We start from the raw sequence: 19137 nt of genomic DNA, 5'->3' as shown, positions 1-19137 counted from the left end.
CCTCTGACAGAAAAGGTGCTTCAAACATTGATGTACCTTCCCACATCATAGCATGGCTTAGATACACTTCCAAAATCAGCTCTCCAGAAGAGCAGACCTGCCCATTTTTCTGGAGATCCAGCACCTTCTTAGAGGTGTCCTCATTTCACATATGGGGAAACGGGGTCACAAAGGTGGCACCTGACAGAGCTGATGCTAAAAACCTGTGCCTCACCTCACCCACCCACATTTTGTCTTTCTCCCCAGCAGCAGGAAGCATAAATAGGTAGGATAGCTAAACAGAGCATCATCCTTGAGGCCTGAATATAAATTTTCCATTCCCATCCATATCAGCTCATTTGTTCAATTGTCAGATCTTCAAGGCAGAGATTTGGGTTTGCATTTACAATATTTGACCTGCGGGAAAACTCTGTGTACATATATGGTGTGATATAAATAATAAATGAGAGTACCATTGGTATTTTTCTATATTTAGCAAACGCCCTATTTCGCTGGATTTTCTTGGGCTGCAGGGACCAATTTAGAGCTGCCACTTTCTCATGGCATCATTCCTGAAGGCAGCAACATGCACAGACCTTAACTCCATGACTGTCAGTGTGATGCTGCAATACTAGAAAGAAGACCAAAGCCCTCAACATTGCTATATAGTAGAAAGATCACCACCAAAAGTCTTTGCTGTATTCTCCAGAGCTGGATCTTCACGTCTTCAAACTTTTTTTTTTTGCAGTTAAGCCATAAATCACAAGGGAGTGCACTAGGGAATTCCAAACAATCAGTAAAGAAATCCTAGCAAACTGATGCAAAGCAACTAATTGAGCTGTCACCTTTTTTTTGTAGACCTGTCATCCTGGAATTGCACATGTCATATTTAGAAAGAAAACAATCCTGACATTGCTTCATCCAGTTGCAATCACTTCTCAACTGCAAGTTGGAAGAAAAAAAAGAAGAAACAAAAGGCAGAGCTGCCTCACTTTAAGAGGATTTCCTTTATTTAGCTTGTAAGTTTAGCTTGTAAGTAACAACTACATAGAATAATGCTATCTGTGCATCACAGGATATATTACAAACACAAACATCTAAACCATTTAGTCTCTCTCCTCTCAGTGCAATTTAGACTGACTTCCAAAGTTCAAGATCAAATTCTTCCTCGCGATACAAACAAGAAAAGGGGGATTTCCTGCTGTTAAACTGCTTTGTGTGTTTCCTTTCTACACTGATTCACATCAGGCATCACTGATATGTGGCTGATGAGAACCAGCAGTCCCAACACAACATCACATTAACAGGTGAACCATGTACTCGGGGTCACAATCTTGCAGAGCTGCTTAAAACTTGACATTGCTAGATTTACCATGTTGCCTCTCTTGCTGCTCTCACGTTCCAGTCAGATACCACCATAGATAACTACACCTCAGAGATTTCATAAATCATAGAATGGCTTGGGTTGGAAAGGACCTCAAAGATCACCTGAGTTCAATAGGGTCTGATTCCTCTCCAATACCTTTCGTAATTTCTGTGCTACATTGATCACTGTATTAGACAGCTGTGACCAGTGTCCTTTAGTGTCCCCTTTTCCAACCCTTTTCTCAAAGGCCAACTTAGAGAAGGTGCTGTCAACTCATTCTATCTGCCAGGTTTACTGATGCTACCATACTAAAACCTTCAGATTGCAGACAACCCCAATGAGATAAACTGAATATCCTACCTGGAAAGGGCTTCTCAAGGAAGTGTCCTTTGATGGTCTGGTTGGCTGACCCCAGCTGGTTGGTGGCCACGATCGTGTAGTTGCCGTTGTTGTAGTGAGTGGGTTTGTTGAAGAGAAGACAACCCTCAGACACTTCCCCTTGTTGGTAGAATTCCATGTGGATGATCTCTGTCTCCCGAAGGACCTGGCCGTTGTGCAGCCAGTGAAGGGTAGGAGCTGGATTCCCATGCACTGCAAAGGCAATGCAGTGCTCCAGGTGCAACACCGGCTCCTCCAGAGTTAGGATGCGAGGGGGATCTAGCAGAGAGAAACACAGCAGGCTCACAGCAACCCAATAGCTGCATCATGCCTTGTGCACTAGGGAAATTAAGATTATTGAAAGCACAGCCTCCAAAATCCCCTTGTTCCTTTTATTGTTCCCATGGATGCCTGCAAAAAAAAGGAGCACTAAAGTCATGAGAACCACTCCATACTCCCCAGGAGGAGGATCTGAACCATAATGCTGGGCTTGTTAAGGGGGTTGTATTAACCCCAAAGTTGGTTCCTTCAAAAAATTAAGACAGGAGTTACCCAGTCTGCACAAGATGGCTGTGATCCTCCCCTCCGGAGATCACAGGGAGGCAGTCTGTTCCCATAGAGGACACCAGGAGGTAGCACTGTCATAGTACCCACATGTGATGTGCCCGTGGGGGATCTCCAGTCACAAGGAGCAGTTTCAGATTTCATAAGTTGTGGGAGCAAGTATCCTCCTGTGGCAGATCCTTGGGAATTCTGAACTGCTTGAATATCCCAAAAGAGTTCCCACTCATCAAGCACCCTCCAGGGGTGTTTTAATTTAAGGGAACAGAGTAGGACAGAGAAAAGAAAAGTAGGGACACGACCTGCAGTTTCTTGCATGTGTATCTTCATCCCTTTGGGAAACCCCCAACAATTCAGATGTTCCACTGCCATCACTTCTGAAACCCCAAATACAACATCTACATATGAAATCTTAAATCCTAAGGCTGGCAACGTGTGGACCAGAAAAACAGTTCTGTGCAATTACAAAGGACACAAAGAGACATAGGTCTTCTCTGAGGTTCTCATTTTCCTGAGAGTATCCAGCTGCAAAGACAATCCAGGAAAAATAATAAAAATTAAAAAAAAAAATCACTGACTTCAACCCATCTTTTAGGAAAAAACATGGTACTCAGCCACCCTGAACCACATAGCTGTGTCCCAGCCACCTCTTTTCCACTCACAAGTCTAGATCTACATGTGGCTTATTCACATCTTCTTGGCAAGGATGCTTCAAATCAGGCAGCCACCTACACAGAAAAACCCAGATTTTTTACTTTTTTTTGGTGTGAAATCACAGCCTGAGTGATGGGTCTGGGCAATGAGAGCAAGGGTAGCAGAAACTGTCAGCAGCTTAGAGGATTACACGGGTGAAAACAGGCATTGGCACAGTGCTTTTTAAGGTGTGGAGGAAAAACATGCTAAAACACAGTGCAAAAAAAAAAACTACACCCACCTGCTGACTGATCATCTCTGAGCTGATGTGAACTTTAAATACCTCCATTCTTCAGTCCATCAATAGTACTTACTGGGAGGAAGATGAAAGAAGAAAGCATCTGCTCTCCTCTTTCCAATCCCCTGTGACTGCCTTGTCTTTATAGGAGCCCATGTCTCCTATGCTATGCTAGGCTTGCAGCACATGTGGGTTCACCAAGACTAGCCAGAATCACACATAGCCCTCACTGTGCCTAGAAGGGTGCTGGGAGGTCAGATTTCCAAACTACAAATTGCAAACGCTACAGACACAGCAACATATAGAAAATCTCAGCTGCTTGAGAGTGCAAAGCTATGTAAACTTCCCCTTAAGGTCAGGTTTGTGTTAAGATATATTAGAAAGCACACAAAAAGTTAAGCTCCAAGTAGTTAAAAGCAAATGGTTGAAATGCAACATACATGTGTGTTTGCTGTTTAACTTTGTAGGAGCAGATCTGGGAGGAAGCACCCTGAAATCAGAGGCAAAGTTCACACAGGCTTTAGCAAGGGTGACATTTAACCTCTCTCATGATACCAGGGTGAGCAACTCTTTATGAACAAAGACAGTTTAGTCCCTCTATGACTTTTCCCTCACTCTGTTGTACCTTCCAAGAGGATGAGCAGAGAGACATCCACCACTACTGTGCTCCTGTGGCTCGTCTGCTCTAGTGCTCATCTCTGCAAGAAATTCTGCTCAGTACTGACCTTAAGAGTACTGAACAAGGACCCACCGCTGTGCTCAGCTCCTAATTCTCATCCAAAAAAAATATCAGTGCATCACAGGCAGCAATCTGCAGTGCATCCATACAAATCACTGCCCTCCCTCCAGTCTCTGCACCAACAAAGTCTCCCCACTGCTACTTACAGTAGACAGTGAGCAGAACGCTGGCATTGCTCATCCCCACCACATTCTCAGCGATGCAGGTAAGCAGGAACCCATTGTCCTCACTGGTGACGTTCACCAAGGTCAGGTTGATGGCATGAACATTGGTCCAGTTGAGGTTGGTCTGTACATCACAGAGAAATACAGACAGAAATCAGCATCCACTGGCTTCTCTCCTTTCTGCTACTGCCCCCAGAAGAGTATCACAGTTTCTGTGTAAGAGGCAAGAAAGGCTTTAAAATTCAAGGACAAGTAGGACCAGGGGAGGGTATCTTATCTCCCATCATTGGAGACATTCAAGGTCAGGCTGTATGGGGTTCTGAGCACCTGATCAGCTGTAGGTATCTCTGTTCAGTGCAGGGGAGTTGGACCAGATGGCCCTTAAGACTCCCTTCAACTCAAACGAATCTATGATTCTATAAGGAACTATTGGGAGGTGGAGAGCTGCAAGTGTTGTGGCATCGGTAAACATAGCTTGTCTCTAGACAAGCTTGCTTAGCCGCCTGTTTCAGCTACAGCTATTGCAGACACCTCTGTAAACAGGTAGTTTCATTAGAGGAGACATGAGTTAAGATTCAATTAGGGAGCACTGAGATATGAAGCTATCTCATCTTCACTTTCCTGTCACACAGAGGGAAGGTTTCGCTGCCTGCAATGTCCTTCAGGGTTCTCATATGGATAAGATACAACCTCTATTTTCCTTACAGTCATTTCACATTTCTCACCGCGCTCCACAACACCTACAGATCCCCCATTCATAAGTGTGGGGAACCCAAGGTCCCAGCCATGACAGCACCCAGCCGCACTGCACCCCCCGGGCCCTACCTGATGTGTGTTGATGGAATGCAGATCCGCCACCGTCCAGTCAACATCAGGCAGTGGTGATCCTGAGCCATTGCAGGTGATGACAGCATTCTCCCCTTCCCGCACCGTCAGGTTCACATGGCTCACACTGATCTCAGGGAGGTCTGGGAGGGCAGACATGGAAGTGCTTAGGTGCGAGGCAGCATTTGCTACGGGACACACGTGGACACAAATCCCACCAAGCTGTTTGTCAAATCAGCCTCCAGCACTCTGCAATACATAGCAGGAGGCAATGGCACGGTACTGTCCCACCAAGGAAAAAAGGGAGCACATGGAGATGTGTTCCACATCCAGTAACACAGATGCGGAAGATACACCAGCTGAGAAGATCCTCCAAAAGGATTGTTCAGTTCTGGCTGCTCTTCCCCTCATGCATCATCCTCCCAATCTCTTTTAGCCCCACAGATGCTGTTTTTGAGGGCAGTCACCAGTGACAAGAAAGCTGATGCACTGAGAGAGGATCCAAAGCCTTCACACCTATAGGCATATGGCAGAGAGCGCCCAGCACCCTGAGGAAGAACATTATCCCTCTAATTTGTAACAATCAATAGCAGATGACCAAGAACGCATCCTCATATCAACCACCACTTCTCCTAACAAAAGGTGCCCTTGTTCTGCCTTGGTGGTAGCAGAGCAATTCATTGATTTACAGTGGTTCTGATTCACGTACTTTCCTTTCTTGGTATCAAAGGCACTAAAAATCCTTGCAACATGAAACAAGACCATCTGGCTGCAATTAGAAGGGCAAAGAACCTTCTGGGTTCTTCTGGGTAGGGGAGAACAGCGGTCCCCTTCCATCACAGAAGGGCAGCATCCATCACGCTGACCCTAAGCCAGGACATCTGTGCTCCCAATCATCACCCTGATGCCCCCTCATATCTAATACCACTATTGACAGAGTCATCTCTCCTCCTACCCCCAATTCCCACAGATCTTTTTTCCTCTTTAATCCTTACGGATTATTCTTCCCCTATTTGGGGAGAAAATTACAGTGCTCTTTCAGATCTTTTTAGTTCATCCACATGCAGGCACACTCTGGCCAATTTCCAAGGATTAATAAAGGGACATCGTGAACTCGGAAGGAAAAAATTCACGCAAATGAAAATGCATGCTGCCTGTGTTCTACTGCTACAAGAAATGAACTCAAATTCCTGGAACAGAGGTCGATTATCAAAGAAAGAAAACCTCTGTTTTTCTTTCTTTTTTCATCCTCTGAGTTTGACAGCTGCTCGTGTACAGACAGTTTAATTGTTCCGCTGAAGGTACACGTCCTTCCCTTTATACTACAAGAAATGCTTTCCAGTAATGGCAACAACAGAGCAAAAACTGATACCAGACAGGCAGCTGACATGAGAACAAGGTGAAAGAAAAAGGGTAAGTATTGAACGTGCCTCATCTTGCTCCTGGGGCCACTGGACTCTGTTAAACATGAGCATAAAGCAGAGATACAGTCACTCCAGCCTCTCGCTGACAGAGGCAGGCTTTCAATTGAAAAGTTAAAGCAAAGAAAACGGATAGAGACGTATTTCCTAAGAGTATTTTCACTTGTCAATATACCACTTCTAGAATTTGGTAGATAGAGGAAGAGCTATATGAAGCTTCTCAGGCTATCGCATGGATTGATCACAGATTTAGAAGAGATAACAGCCTTAAGTTGCGCAAGGCAAGTTTCAGGTCAGATATCAGGGAAAATTTCTTCTCAGAAAGAATGATGCATTGGCACAGGCTGCACAGAGAGGTGGTGGAGTCACCATACCTGGAGATGTTCAAGAAAAGATGCAGCACAGAGGGATGTGGTCAGTGGGATGGTGGGGACAGGCTGACAGTTGGACTAAGCAATCTTAGAGGTCTTTTCCAACCTTAATGATTCTACGGGTTACGATTCAAGCAATAGCACTACAACAAAGAAAGTCTCCCAAATCCCACAGCACCTTCGGGCACACCAAAACAGCAGTCCAACATTTACCCAGATTCTGTTCTTAATACACAGGACACCCTAATTATCTTCAATCACGTTATCCTCGACCACATGGCAAGGTAGCGCAGCATCAGGTTCCCTACCAAATGGGTTGGCTGGATGTACCAGAGAGAGCAAGGCAGGCATCCTGCCAGCACCCTCCCAGGAGCCCTGAATGGGCTGCACCTTACCACACTGGGTGATGTTCATGTCCTGCAAAAGGATGATGGCCGTGTCCAAGTTCATGCAGCGCAGTTCCTGGGACTGCAGGTTGGCCTCGCCCTTCTCCTGCCAGAGCTGGATCCAGCGGATGTCACAGCTGCAGTTAAAAGGGTTCCTCTCTAATCTCCTATGGGCAGAGAGAAAGAAACGACAGTGGGGTTGGGGGAAGGATAACCGGGGAGAAACTCCTCTGCAGGATCATGTAAAACACATGGTTCACATCTCTTCCTGCTCCAGAGAGGTGGATTTTGTACATCCATGTGTTTGTGAAGGAGTGCTTGTGAACAAGGTTTTACATCTTCTAGGTCAGTGCACACGCATACCTTTCACCATAAGGACTGCACATAGGAAAGCTTGGGTTGGAAGGAACCCCAAAGCCCCAGTTCCATCTCCTTGCTGTGGGATGGTTGCCCTGCACTGACTCAGGTTGCCCAGGGCCCCATCCAACCTGGCCCAGAGGACTTCCAGGGATGGGGAACACCTACAGCTCAGACTCACAGTGATGCCATCCCAACAGCTCAAACATTTATCCCTTAGAAAAGAGCAAGCAGCCTCACGCTACCCTAACACACCGACTCACTCCTAGCATCCCACACCCAGGGGGGTCCAAGAGCCTGCTGGTGAAAGCACACCTCCAACTCCACCAGTGCTCAGCGAAGCTTGCAGTGATTCTGCTGAGTACCTTTACAAACACAGCCTCCTGGTGCTCCAGGACATGAGCTAATGTGCAGGATATCATGCATTTTAAATCAAATCAAACAGCACTGTGCTGAGACCCTGCTGACCCGGCCGGGAGAAATGGAAAGAAGCACTGCCTTTAATGTACTTCATTTAAGACACGGTTACACATTTTATATACAATGGATGTTTATTATTATTGATTTTCCAACCTATTAACCATTTCATTTACATTTTTAAAGCCCTACAGCTATCTACGCAATAAGGGCAGATCTCAGCAGGGAGGAGACCTCAGCACTCAGCCACCAACACGAGCTGGACTGATAACGTGAGCAAAACAGAGGAGAGAGCTTGAACAAGCAGAACCAGTCCTTGTGAAACAGTGAAGCAGAAAACAAAGCCGGGAGCAGAGCAGCCAGTACAGCAAAAGGTGAGCTTGGTAACCCCAAAGCAGAAGGGCATCTCCGAAGGTCAAACTGCTGCTTCTTGCAGCATCCGGATCCCTGCCTCACACAGGGGGAAGCTGCTTCTCTGCTCCATTCCACACATCACTGCAAAATTCATGCTTCCTTTTACAAAATTAATTCCACTAACAGGATTTGGAAACAAGTTCCAAACATGCAGCTGCCATTTGTCCATAGCACTGCTGTGAAAGCAGGAGGAGAAGGCAGCTCCTACTAGCACTCGGGATTGTTAAATCTGAACCCTAATGATGGCATATTGTTCTACAGGGAGATACAAACTGACACCTGCATAACAAACATGGAGTTAAGCTCCACTCAGTGGTTTTTCATTGTGTTCCACCCCCCAAGCATCCAAACCTTTAAGACAGCTACAAGGCTCTGACAAGAGACCTGTAGGCCAAAACACTGAATTTAACAGGCCAGAGCAGATTAACTCAGTGATCTGGTGGGATTCAATGATAAGGCATTCTCTGCACAGGCTTCACAATCCTTTCCTTGTGGCCACAGATCCAGAATCCACGTTCTCCTGGAGACCCAACATCAGTACCACCAGCAGGGCTGGGTGCAGGACACAATATCAGTGCTGTACCTTAGGAGCAGCGCAGGCTAAGCAGCAGTGCAGGGAGGGGAAATTCTGCTCTTTTGCAAATATCCTCATGAAACAAAGCTGCTGGGCAGAGCTGCTGTCACAGCACTTACAGGGAGCTCTGTAAGTAATAGAAGGCAGCCTTCCCAGCCCATTGCTAATTCATGATGGGTCATGAATAATACAGGAGCAGCGTGCAGTCAGGGCAGAATTTACCCACGACCTGCCCCAACATCAGTGATGCAACACACCCTAATCGAGACCCCCACAGGGGCTTTTGCACAAATTAACTCCCATCACTGGCCAGACATACTGAGTGCCACCAGCAGCTGGCATGGCACTGTGATGTGTACACAGTGGGTAAACTGTGGGTTTCTAGATGTGTACACAGATGCATGCATCAGTTTTCCTCTTACACGACTGTAAAAGCACACTTGGCACATAGCACATGCTTCTCCTCTTTGCTTGGAGCCTTCCACGCCATAATGGTGAGCTCTCCAGTAAGGTTTGCAGAGATTCCAATTCCTACTTTGCTCTACACCTGTCCAAAAAACCAAACCCTCATCTCTCTTCTCAGATCTCATCATTATCCTAGCACTGTGGCTAGCACAGATCACTAGGCACTAGATGCAGGCTGGTAGGAAGACAGCCCCCTGTGCTGGAGATGCATCTCTGTAAGGCATGGTGAGGCAGCCAAGAGACCTCCTGTACTGCATAGTCTGATTTTTGGGTGGTTCCACGTGGAACCAGGAGTTGGACTCAATGATCCTTATCCAATGACCTTCCAACAAGGGATATTCTGTGATTTTATGTGCTTACTGGATGTATCAGCATTTCAGAGACACCAAAAGCAAGAGACTCCTGGCCACGTGCATTCAGCACAGCCCACTGCTGAGAGGATAAGGGTATTTCTATCACGTAGCCTTAGCCTGGAAACACTGCCAAAGCATCTCTCCGTTACAGGCACTCAGGAGCTTTGCACACCCCCACATCTTCCTGATGGTCTCGTTAACACAGAAAATGCCTGTGAGAAGCAGTGAGCATCACGGCTGCAGGCATAACTGGTCTCCATGCAGGAGCAGAGCTGCTTTCTGCAACAGAGGAACTGGTCTGAAAAGGGACAAAACCCATAACACATGCCAGCATCAACCAGCAGGGAAGGCATCAGGGCAAGATCTGGGCACAGAGGGCACCAGTGCTGTGCTCAAGTTTGGGACAGACAATCATGCCCAGCACCAGCATTTAAAGTAGAAGGACTTCATATCCAAAGCAGAGTGATAGTTTTTTTTGGACTAGGCAGCTAACCAGGGCACACACCCTATCCCAGGTCTCATCAGCTAAAACAAAGCTGTCTGCAGCTACAGCCTCTCGGAGGGCAGCAGCTCAATTGTTGCCACACTTCTACTGTCTGTTTTCATTCACATAAAGCTGCCATTGATCTTTGGTATGCCTGCAATTAAAATGCTCTCATATATCAAGACACAGCCCATTTCACTAAGCTCAAGAACCAAAATGCGCCCGGTGGGTGGAGAACAAAACCTATTTTCATTTTCCATTTCTGTTTCCCAGCAGTGCTTCTCTCGGAGGTGCAGGTGTTGTTTTCACCCCCTTCCAGAAAGGGGTGGGACCCAAAGAGAAGAGCTCTGATAGGGAGCAACACATGGTGTCCAACATCCAAATTAGCTAACACGTGGAGCAGGCCAGTACCATCATCTTGCTACAGCTGTAGTAGTGCAACTGTTGGTGGCAGTAAGTTTTTAAGCTAAAGGCACATACATTAAGCTGGGCTCATCACATCAGAGAGGTTGCCATGCCCCATTTTCAAAGCCTCTTGTGTAGCATTGCAGAAATGTACTGCAGGCTGAGCTGGCAGGGACTACTTGTATTAGAAATGCTGACAGTCCAGGCAGAAACAAGATGTTCAGGACTAGAGCATTTTATCCAACCAAGGAAGTAATTGGATCCAGAGTCTTAGGCCTTTCCGGGAAGGAATTTCTTGAAACGTCAGCCCTAAGCTCTCTGAGGACGTGACAAAGGAAGCCAAGGACATGACAGAGGAAGCCAGCTGTGACTTCTGGATAAGAAAGGCTCTAAGTCCAATGTTTATGAGCTGTTGCAAGTGTCAGATGCTTCCTTGTGCACGCTCAGCTTGCTTCAGGCTTTGGAGAGCTGTGCACACATTAGCTCCAGCCCTGTCGGTCAAGGTCAGCCTCTGCCGTGGGAATTTGGGCTGGAGTTACTGGAAACCATTCCAAGTCTTGTTCTGGCCAGAAGGAGAAAGAGATAATATTCTTTGGAAGCATGCCTCATTTTTGCCATCCTTTCTTCAGTGAGTCATCAGTGGAAAAGCTCCACTCTGCTCAACACTTCTGCTTTAAAGTAATATTCCTAACTTGAGACAGTTTGAATGCAGACTGGCAGCTATTTCATGCCCCAGGTTCCCATTCACCTGCCTGCTCTCAACATGCGGCATGATCTTCATATTGCATTCAGCTCATCTCCTCAGTGTTCACCATGGCTTTGTCAGGTTTTATGTTCCCATACTGAGATCTCCATCACACACAGTTGCAGTTCCTCCCATCCCAACACTTTTCCAGAGACAATCCTCTCATCCTCTCCAGACTTGGGCTTCTGCACAGACCCCAGCTCCTTGCCACCTCCTTCCTCTCCAGAGGGGTTTTGGCTTCATGTAAATCCTTCATGTAACTCCCTTTCTGGTTTTCACCAGTGCTTCACACTCACTTTATGTAGGCCATATATTCCATCTCCTTTCCAAATTCTGGGAGCCTGCTTGGTGCTCAGCATGCCAAAAAACTGTCTTCTGCTCACCCATCCTCTGCATTTCTAAAAAAAATTACAAATAAAAATTCCACTTTTGCACATCCTTTCCTAATTTCTCTGCATCCTGGAAACTTACTTTTCCTTAAAAGCCCCAGCGCTTGGGACCATGACCACTCCACAAGAGAAATATTTCTTTACCTTAGTTTCCAACTTCATTATCTGAATGATTATTCAGAATCCATAGCTTAGGCTACATTCCCACGTGATCTTTTCTCTCAAACACAAAGTTCAGCAGTTTCCTGGCCACAAGAAGGACACCACAAGCACATCAACACTGGCTTCCCAGTGGGTATCAGCTGAAACATTCCTCTTCTTGCACGCTTTGGGAAGCAGCAGCATCATGCTATTTTGGTACATCCTACCTGTGCTGACATGGAAGAGGTTGCATAGTGATGAGGAACCCAGAGGGGACACATGACAAGAAATATCAGTGACAAAGCACTTCTCCGAGAAAAAAAATAAACTTGACCAGGCTCTCATACCAGCTCCCAGACAGGGAGCTCGTTGATCACTTGAGCCCATGCCAAAGGTGATGCCAAGAAGCCTTTCAGAGCACAGTGGCAGAGATGACCAGCCAAGCTGGGCATTGCCAAGAACCTCCAATGAAAACGCTGACAACACAATTCATGACAGAATGGCTGTCCCATCTCCCATCTCTTTCCTACTACCCAGCCCCGTGATTTCCCATGTGCCTACCCACATTACTTCTTTCATCAATCAGGGCTCGTTATCTCTGAGCGCAGCTCTGAGCACATTTCCAACAGGAGCCAAACCATTCACTTCATTTCCCTTTGCCAGGCTGCAGAGCCCTGGCCTCGAGTGACTCTGCTGACACAGACTGCAGCCACCTCCAGCACTCCAGTTTCCCTGCCAGCATCCGCTGTTCACTATGGATGTATTCAGCATCTGATGGGACATGCACCATTCAGTGCCCAAAAAGCAGCATCTCAATTCCCTCTTTATCTGGCATTGGTTTTTTGAACCCAATTTGTTTTAGCAGACCTGGGACACACCCAAGGAAAAAAATTTATATATAAGCAAGTGAAATGAAACAACAGAAATGAGCCACTTTGGAAGCATCACCATTAATCTGCAGGATCACAGGCTCTGCTGATGCCTCTCACCCAGGACTGCAGCCCCTTTTGCACCTCATCACTTGGGTCTTTCTGAGGCAGCAACCATCAATCTGAATTTTACCAAACAGTACAATGATAATAAGTAAAGGTCTAAGAATACAAATGACTCATGCTATTAAATTTGAAACCTGAGCCAGGCTTTAAAAAATATTTAGAGCAATCAGCAAGGGGACAAATTCCAAGTTCAGCATTTTACGTTTGGAAGCCAGATTCCCCATCAGAAGGGCGTTCCTCTATTTCTAATATCACTATTAGTATTTTTCATTTAACAATTTGACAGAAATAAAATACACTGCAGCAACACCGGTGATAACACACTTACTCCCACTTGAAAGACTGTCTTTATTCTTTCATAAGTCACTTCCAGCTTACAGCTCTATTGATCATCGGTGAGGATGAATGGAGCTTCCCAGGATCCTCTGGGAGAGATCCTACATATATATTTATTTTTATACCTACCAAACAACTATTTCTAAAATCCAACAAAACAGGTCATCGGGGCAACACTCCATTGATTTCATGTCCGTTTATTCTTCAAGCACAGCACTGAACGCTCCATCAATAATTCAACAGGCTGAAGGCCACTGGTGCCCCAGGAGGGACACTCTCTCATCACACACACGGGAGCTGGCAGGTACCTCAATTGCTAGAGATCAAGGGAGTCATCCACCCAAAATCTTCTAAATCCTGACCAGAAGCTAAAAAAAATATATATAACAGTTGGAGGGTAAGGCCAACCATGAGGACAAAGTCTTTGGGAAGATCCACTTCAAATCTTGCCTAGTATGTCTTATGTGTTCCTAGCATTAGTCAACCATTTACTACCCAAAAAATGACTTAATGACTTGTTCATCATCCTGATGTTAATTAGCCAGATGCTGCAATGCTAAAAGAGAAGCAGCTCCGCTCTGGTTCCCCCACAGCCAGGAAACCCTCCCAAGAAAGGTTCTGCCCAATGGAATTTTTAGATAATTATTCACAGGTTTCAAAACACCTCCCCTTTTCTTCCAGGAAGAACCTCCAGGATAGAACTTACAGGTCAAAGAGCCGCAGCGTCTGGAAGAGTTGCCATGACAGGGTGGTGAGCCGGTTACCAGAGAGGTCTCTGAAAATTAACAAGAAAAAAAAAAGGAGTCATGGTAAATAATTCCTCCTGCACGCAGCCCTACTTCCACCGCAGGGCCCATCATCTGCTACAGCGCTGTCAAACGGTTTAGGACCCAATTTTAGCTTTCCTAATGAGAGATTTTAATGAAGCTGAACCTGGATAGAAGTTCCTCATTTTATTTTTCATGCAGAGGGTGGTGCCCAAGGAGGTTGTGGATGCCCCATCCCTGGAGGCATTCAAGGCCAGGCTGGATGTGGCTCTGGGCAGCCTGGTCTGGTAGTTGGCGACCCTGCACATAGCAGGGGGTTGAAACTGGATGATCATTGTGGTCCTTTCAGCCCAGGCCATTCTATGATTTTATTCCACCCTCCCACAGGGGAAAGTGGTTGATATCCTGCTGCAACGCTAAAAGAAATGATAGTAATAATTCAAACAGTAAGATTTGCCTGATTCTTGCCTGTGAATCTGGAGCTCAACCAACCATAAGCAGAAAGAACAAGTCTAATTTTGTAAGCTGAACAAAAAATTAAGTAAAACTGTCACGTTAAAAGTATTAACACCCGAGCTGTAACAACAGAACGATGATTACCCAAGGTATTATCATATGGTACCTAGTAGCCATGCATTAGAGTATCCCGTTCTGGCTGTTTGCTGCTTGCACCCAGGGGTATCACCACCACAGCAGCTAACAGCTCCCTATCCCTCTCTCCATCTGTCCAAACTTGCAGAAACATAAATCTCATCTACCTGGGAGAGCCTTGCAACCCAGCAGATATCGCCTCTTCGGCTGGAAGCCAGGGGGGATAAAAGAGTGCAAAAATCAAACTAAGAATTACTAAAAGAGAAACGATGTTCTGGGGGCAAGCTAGGCAGGGAGGAGGCAGCCACACAAGGAGAAGAGCCTCGGATTTCCGGCAGCACAACGTGATGATAAGGAAACTGCTGTCTGCAGCCTTCCTAGGGATGCCTGGGGTGAGCAGAGGGGTGTTGGCAGAATCCCAGATCTGCCCATATCTATCCTAGCACACAGAGCACCAGGAAACATAGGAGGCGACTCCTTACATCTCTCACTGTGTGCACTTCCACTGCCATCATTTCTCATCCCGTTGGGAGCTCCAGATCCATCCCACACACTATTGGGCTCCCCCACAAAGCCCTGCTCTGAAATTCTACACTTAGGAATGAGGTCTCTGCAGCTCTGACACCAAACCAGCATCCCAATGGTTCTCCATGAGTGTGGCAGGCACAGAATCCCAAACATCCCAACAGCTCAGTGCTGCATCGTTATATTCTGGTTGCACCTCTCAGACTGCCCTGCTGTGTAAAGCACTGCAAACCACAGGCACTTCATTTTGCATGACTAAGATTCCCCCCCACCCCCCAATTCTTAATGCTGTAGACAAATTGATTCCAGCCTCCGAAGTTTAGGGAGGTGGCAAAAATAGCAGGTGATGTTAAACAAGGGAAAAGTAAAAAAAATTGCTAAACTCTCTCCTTTATCCACCCTGGAGCACTCAGCACCTGGGAAGTTTGCAAAGACAGATGAAAAGTAGGAGGGGAAGGAGCAGATCACTGCTAGAGAGAAATAAGACAGTACACTCCCTCCCCCTACACAGGGAGGAGAGGGAAGCGTAACAGGGGATGCATGAGAGACAGCAAAATGTGGGAGAGAGGCAGAGATGCAGAGGAGGGAAGTGAGTCTTGCTAGAATGTCCTTTCTCAAAGGTCATGTTTTGCTACATTAGGCAGAAATGTCAAGAGAAAATTGGATTCTGAAAGAGAAGAGAAAAAACAACAGGCTTTTCACGCAAATAAGGGAATCAAAAATAGCATGATCATGTTATTACAATTTAGGGCACAGGGAGATGGAGGAAGGAAACGTCCTCACTAACGCAAGAATCTTCGCCATGCAGATGTGCACAGCTTTTCTCCTTCAGTCCTTGGAAACCAACTCCTACCACCCACATCCCACCCCCGAAAGCCACAACCCATACTCAACATTGGGAAGATGAGTCCTCGTTTGCACACATCTGACCTTGCCCCAGTCACACTGGACATCTACTGTGCCAGTAAGGTCCTTGTAAAAGGCCTTGTTATCAGCACAGACATAGAACAGGGCTGCATCCACAAATGCAACAGAAAAGCACATCATTTAGGTCACAAAGCCAAACACCTGAAACCCAGCCCCGCTCTTTTACGCATGCATTGAGTCCATCTGCCAACTTCTGTAGCAGAAGATGCAGAGCTGCTCCAGGAAAACCTCTCTGCACAGCTTCAGTCTCTCCCCCAGAATAGATCCATCCCCTGTGCTGGATGGGGCAGGCTTCCTGGGGAAAATAGCATGCGATTATGTAATTAGAGATAGTATCACAGTACATGCACACGAGGAGATTAAATTATGGCTCCACGGGTGAACGGAGCAATGGCATTTTATAACCAATTCAGCATTTGTAAGGTTCCCTCTGTTCTGTGGCCATACACAGCGAGTTTCCCAGGCAAAAGTTTTTGCTTCCATATCCCCATTGCTTCTATTGCTGGAGCCCACCTTCTACCTATCACTCTCCTTAGTGGTCTTTCCAGCCTTAATGATTCTATGATCTCTTTATCCACATCCTATGACCTTCCGAGCTCTCGCATCCTTGTATTCCCAGTGTCCCAACAAGAGCTGCTGCCCTTCATCTCCTCCGTCTGCTCCCAAATATCCTCTGCAGAACTCCCTCCATCAGGATCAAGATTTGTTCTGCCTCTATGAAGTCCTGGAGATGTAAAACAGAATGCTACCAGATGTGAAAGCTCACATAACTCCTGAAACACCCAGACCATTTACCTGGGAATGCCACAGAAGTCACCTAGTAATAGTATAGGATTTCTTGATTCATTTGAATATTGGTACACTCACATAGAGAAAGTAAAAATAAGCCTTTTCTACACGACCTGCTCTTTGACAAGCAGATTTCCTCCCTCCACAAAAGGAGGGTTTGGGTACCCTGGGATGGAAGCATCACACCAGCGTTTTCTGGCTTAAACCCAACAGCCCATTTTCCCTGTATCTGCTGCCTCAGCCATCCAAGCAGGTTTTGTTTGAAATGAGACAGAAATCATCAGAAAAAAAATGAATTGAGCTAGGAGCAGACACCCAACACAGAAAACTTCAGCCTGAGCAATTAAAATTTGGCAGAGTAATAGGAAAGTGGAAACAATCCTGTAGCAGAGCGTGCCAGACAACCTTTATAATAGCCTGTGCATCAGCTCCACCTGCAATAAAGTATGGCACATCACATGTCGAGGAGACACCTGGGAGAGAAGCAAACACCTTATCTGTGTATTTCACACTGGCAAACAGAAGCCTGTTTCAGAACATAGCTGTGGCAATCTGGCTGAGGAATGAGGGGAGAGAAAAGAGGACCAATCCTTTTGGTCCCTGTGTGTGAGGGACACATGGGGATTAGGAAAGCATCACCTTCTGCACAGGACCCTCACTCCTGTGCTTAGAATCCTACAATTGTTTGAGTGGGAATGGGCCCTTAAAGGCCATCTGGTCTGACTCCCCTACATTGAGCAGGGACACCTACAGCTGATCAGGTGCTCAGAGCCCCATCCGGCCTGACCTGCAGTGTCTGTAGGGATGGGGCACCCACCACCTCTCTGGGCAACCTGTGCCAGTGCCTCACTGCCCTGATCAGGAGAGGAGCCCAGATCCAGGCAGCCCATAGCAAGTAGTCTTTCACGAAAGAGGAAACAGCGCATTCTTCTTTTCCCTCAATTACCCTGCTGCCAAAAGAGTTCCCACTATTAAAGCCATTTTTATTCAGCTAAATTAAGCTGGATGCCTCATTAATGACAGCAACAAGCTAAAGCCCCTGTAATTAAACTGTAAGCTATATTATGTGGTTCAGTCCAACGTGATGTCAGCAGCTCTGCTGGGGAGGGACTCTGCTTGCCTGTCCCTCCTCCACTCACCCTCATTTCTACCATGAGGCATCCAATTCTGCACGGGGGAAGTTTTCCACGCTTTTTAATAACATGGTGCCACTTCAGATCATGGGAACAGAGCAGCCAGGGTTGGAGGAACTCAAACAAGGGCCAGGCACAAATCAGAGATGAGGCATACATTATACATCTCCGGCTGCCTTCCCAAGAACTGGATGTCTTTCCTTAATGTATTAGGTTTATCCCCAGCCAGTCCCAGGAACTGTGGAAATATATACAGACCTCACCACAAAGCAGACTCTGCAAGTGTTGGACTCAGTTGAAACCCCCCCATAGCTCAGCACAAATCCCCAGCAGGTCACACCTGAACCAGAGCCTACAAAGCATCAGAGTGCCCAGCACACACAAGCTTCATGCATGGAAAATACAGTTAGGTAAGTCAGTAGTGCCCAGGTCTTTGCTGGTCCTAGACACAGCAGAAGAAAATAGCCTCAAGGTTCAAACTTCCTTTGTGAGTTTGGATACCATAACTCCCTCCTTGCTCCTGAACGTATTTGCACAATGCTTTACAAGGCATCCAAACTCACATCCCATCATATCATTCCCCCCAAATTATTCCTTGTGCTAATAGCCAGAATTTGTGATAATTTCCCAAACTCAAGGCCCCTTGCATTGAAGGAGAGCATCAACAGTGGGAGCCCTGCCACCCACTACGCCCAAAAGATGTGACACCAGAGCGGGGCAGCCCAGCATCCCTTCCTATATATCCTAGTTCCAATATCATAATTGGTAAAACTCAAATGCCACTGAAACAAGATGGAAGGGGGTGGAGAGGACTGACTCCTCCACACTGTTCTTTAAATAACAGCATAGTAACACAGAAGCTTCAGAGCACAGCAGAGCAGGAGGCATGTGGCACCACATCTGCTCCACACCTCTCCTCCCACCACCTCTGCCAACAGCCTGCAGCCCAGCCCTGAGCCCTCAAAGGCCATCTCCATGATGCCTTCCCACCCTCCAGCTCATCCCATCCAAGGAGCCTCCCAGCTTCCCAGTTGCACTAAGCTTTTTTGGAGACACATCATCCCGCAGAGCTCATCGTTGCTCACGGTTCTGGTTGGGCGCATGGTACAGATGGGAAGTGGACAGCAGATGTGGGTAATATCATCCTCTATGCTTCAAGATGGATCAAAGGAGGGGATCTGGCCCTCGTGTTGTTGTTGCATGCTGTTT

At 46.6% G+C, this 19137-nt stretch overlaps 1 protein-coding gene across 5 annotated transcripts in view; it reads right to left on the bottom strand.

The window, feature by feature from the left end:
* Window positions 1–19137, bottom strand: part of NTRK3 (neurotrophic receptor tyrosine kinase 3) — a 178902-nt gene that overhangs the window by 122646 nt on the left and 37119 nt on the right. For all 5 annotated transcript variants that reach the window (XM_090149021.1, XM_031587747.2, XM_031587749.2 and 2 more), the window contains exons 4-8: window positions 13903–13971; window positions 7131–7288; window positions 4944–5086; window positions 4101–4242; window positions 1706–2002 (exon numbers count right to left, since the gene is read on the bottom strand). In XM_090149021.1, the coding sequence (XP_090005147.1) occupies window positions 1706–2002; window positions 4101–4242; window positions 4944–5086; window positions 7131–7288; window positions 13903–13971 (809 nt within the window). The remainder of the gene's footprint in view (window positions 1–1705; window positions 2003–4100; window positions 4243–4943; window positions 5087–7130; window positions 7289–13902; window positions 13972–19137) is intronic.

This window comes from Phasianus colchicus, chromosome 12, assembly GCF_987193195.1.
Source record: "Phasianus colchicus chromosome 12, bPhaCol1.hap1.1, whole genome shotgun sequence".
NCBI classification, from domain to species: Eukaryota; Metazoa; Chordata; class Aves; order Galliformes; family Phasianidae; genus Phasianus; species Phasianus colchicus.
This window is presented reverse-complemented; position numbering and strand designations above follow the sequence as displayed.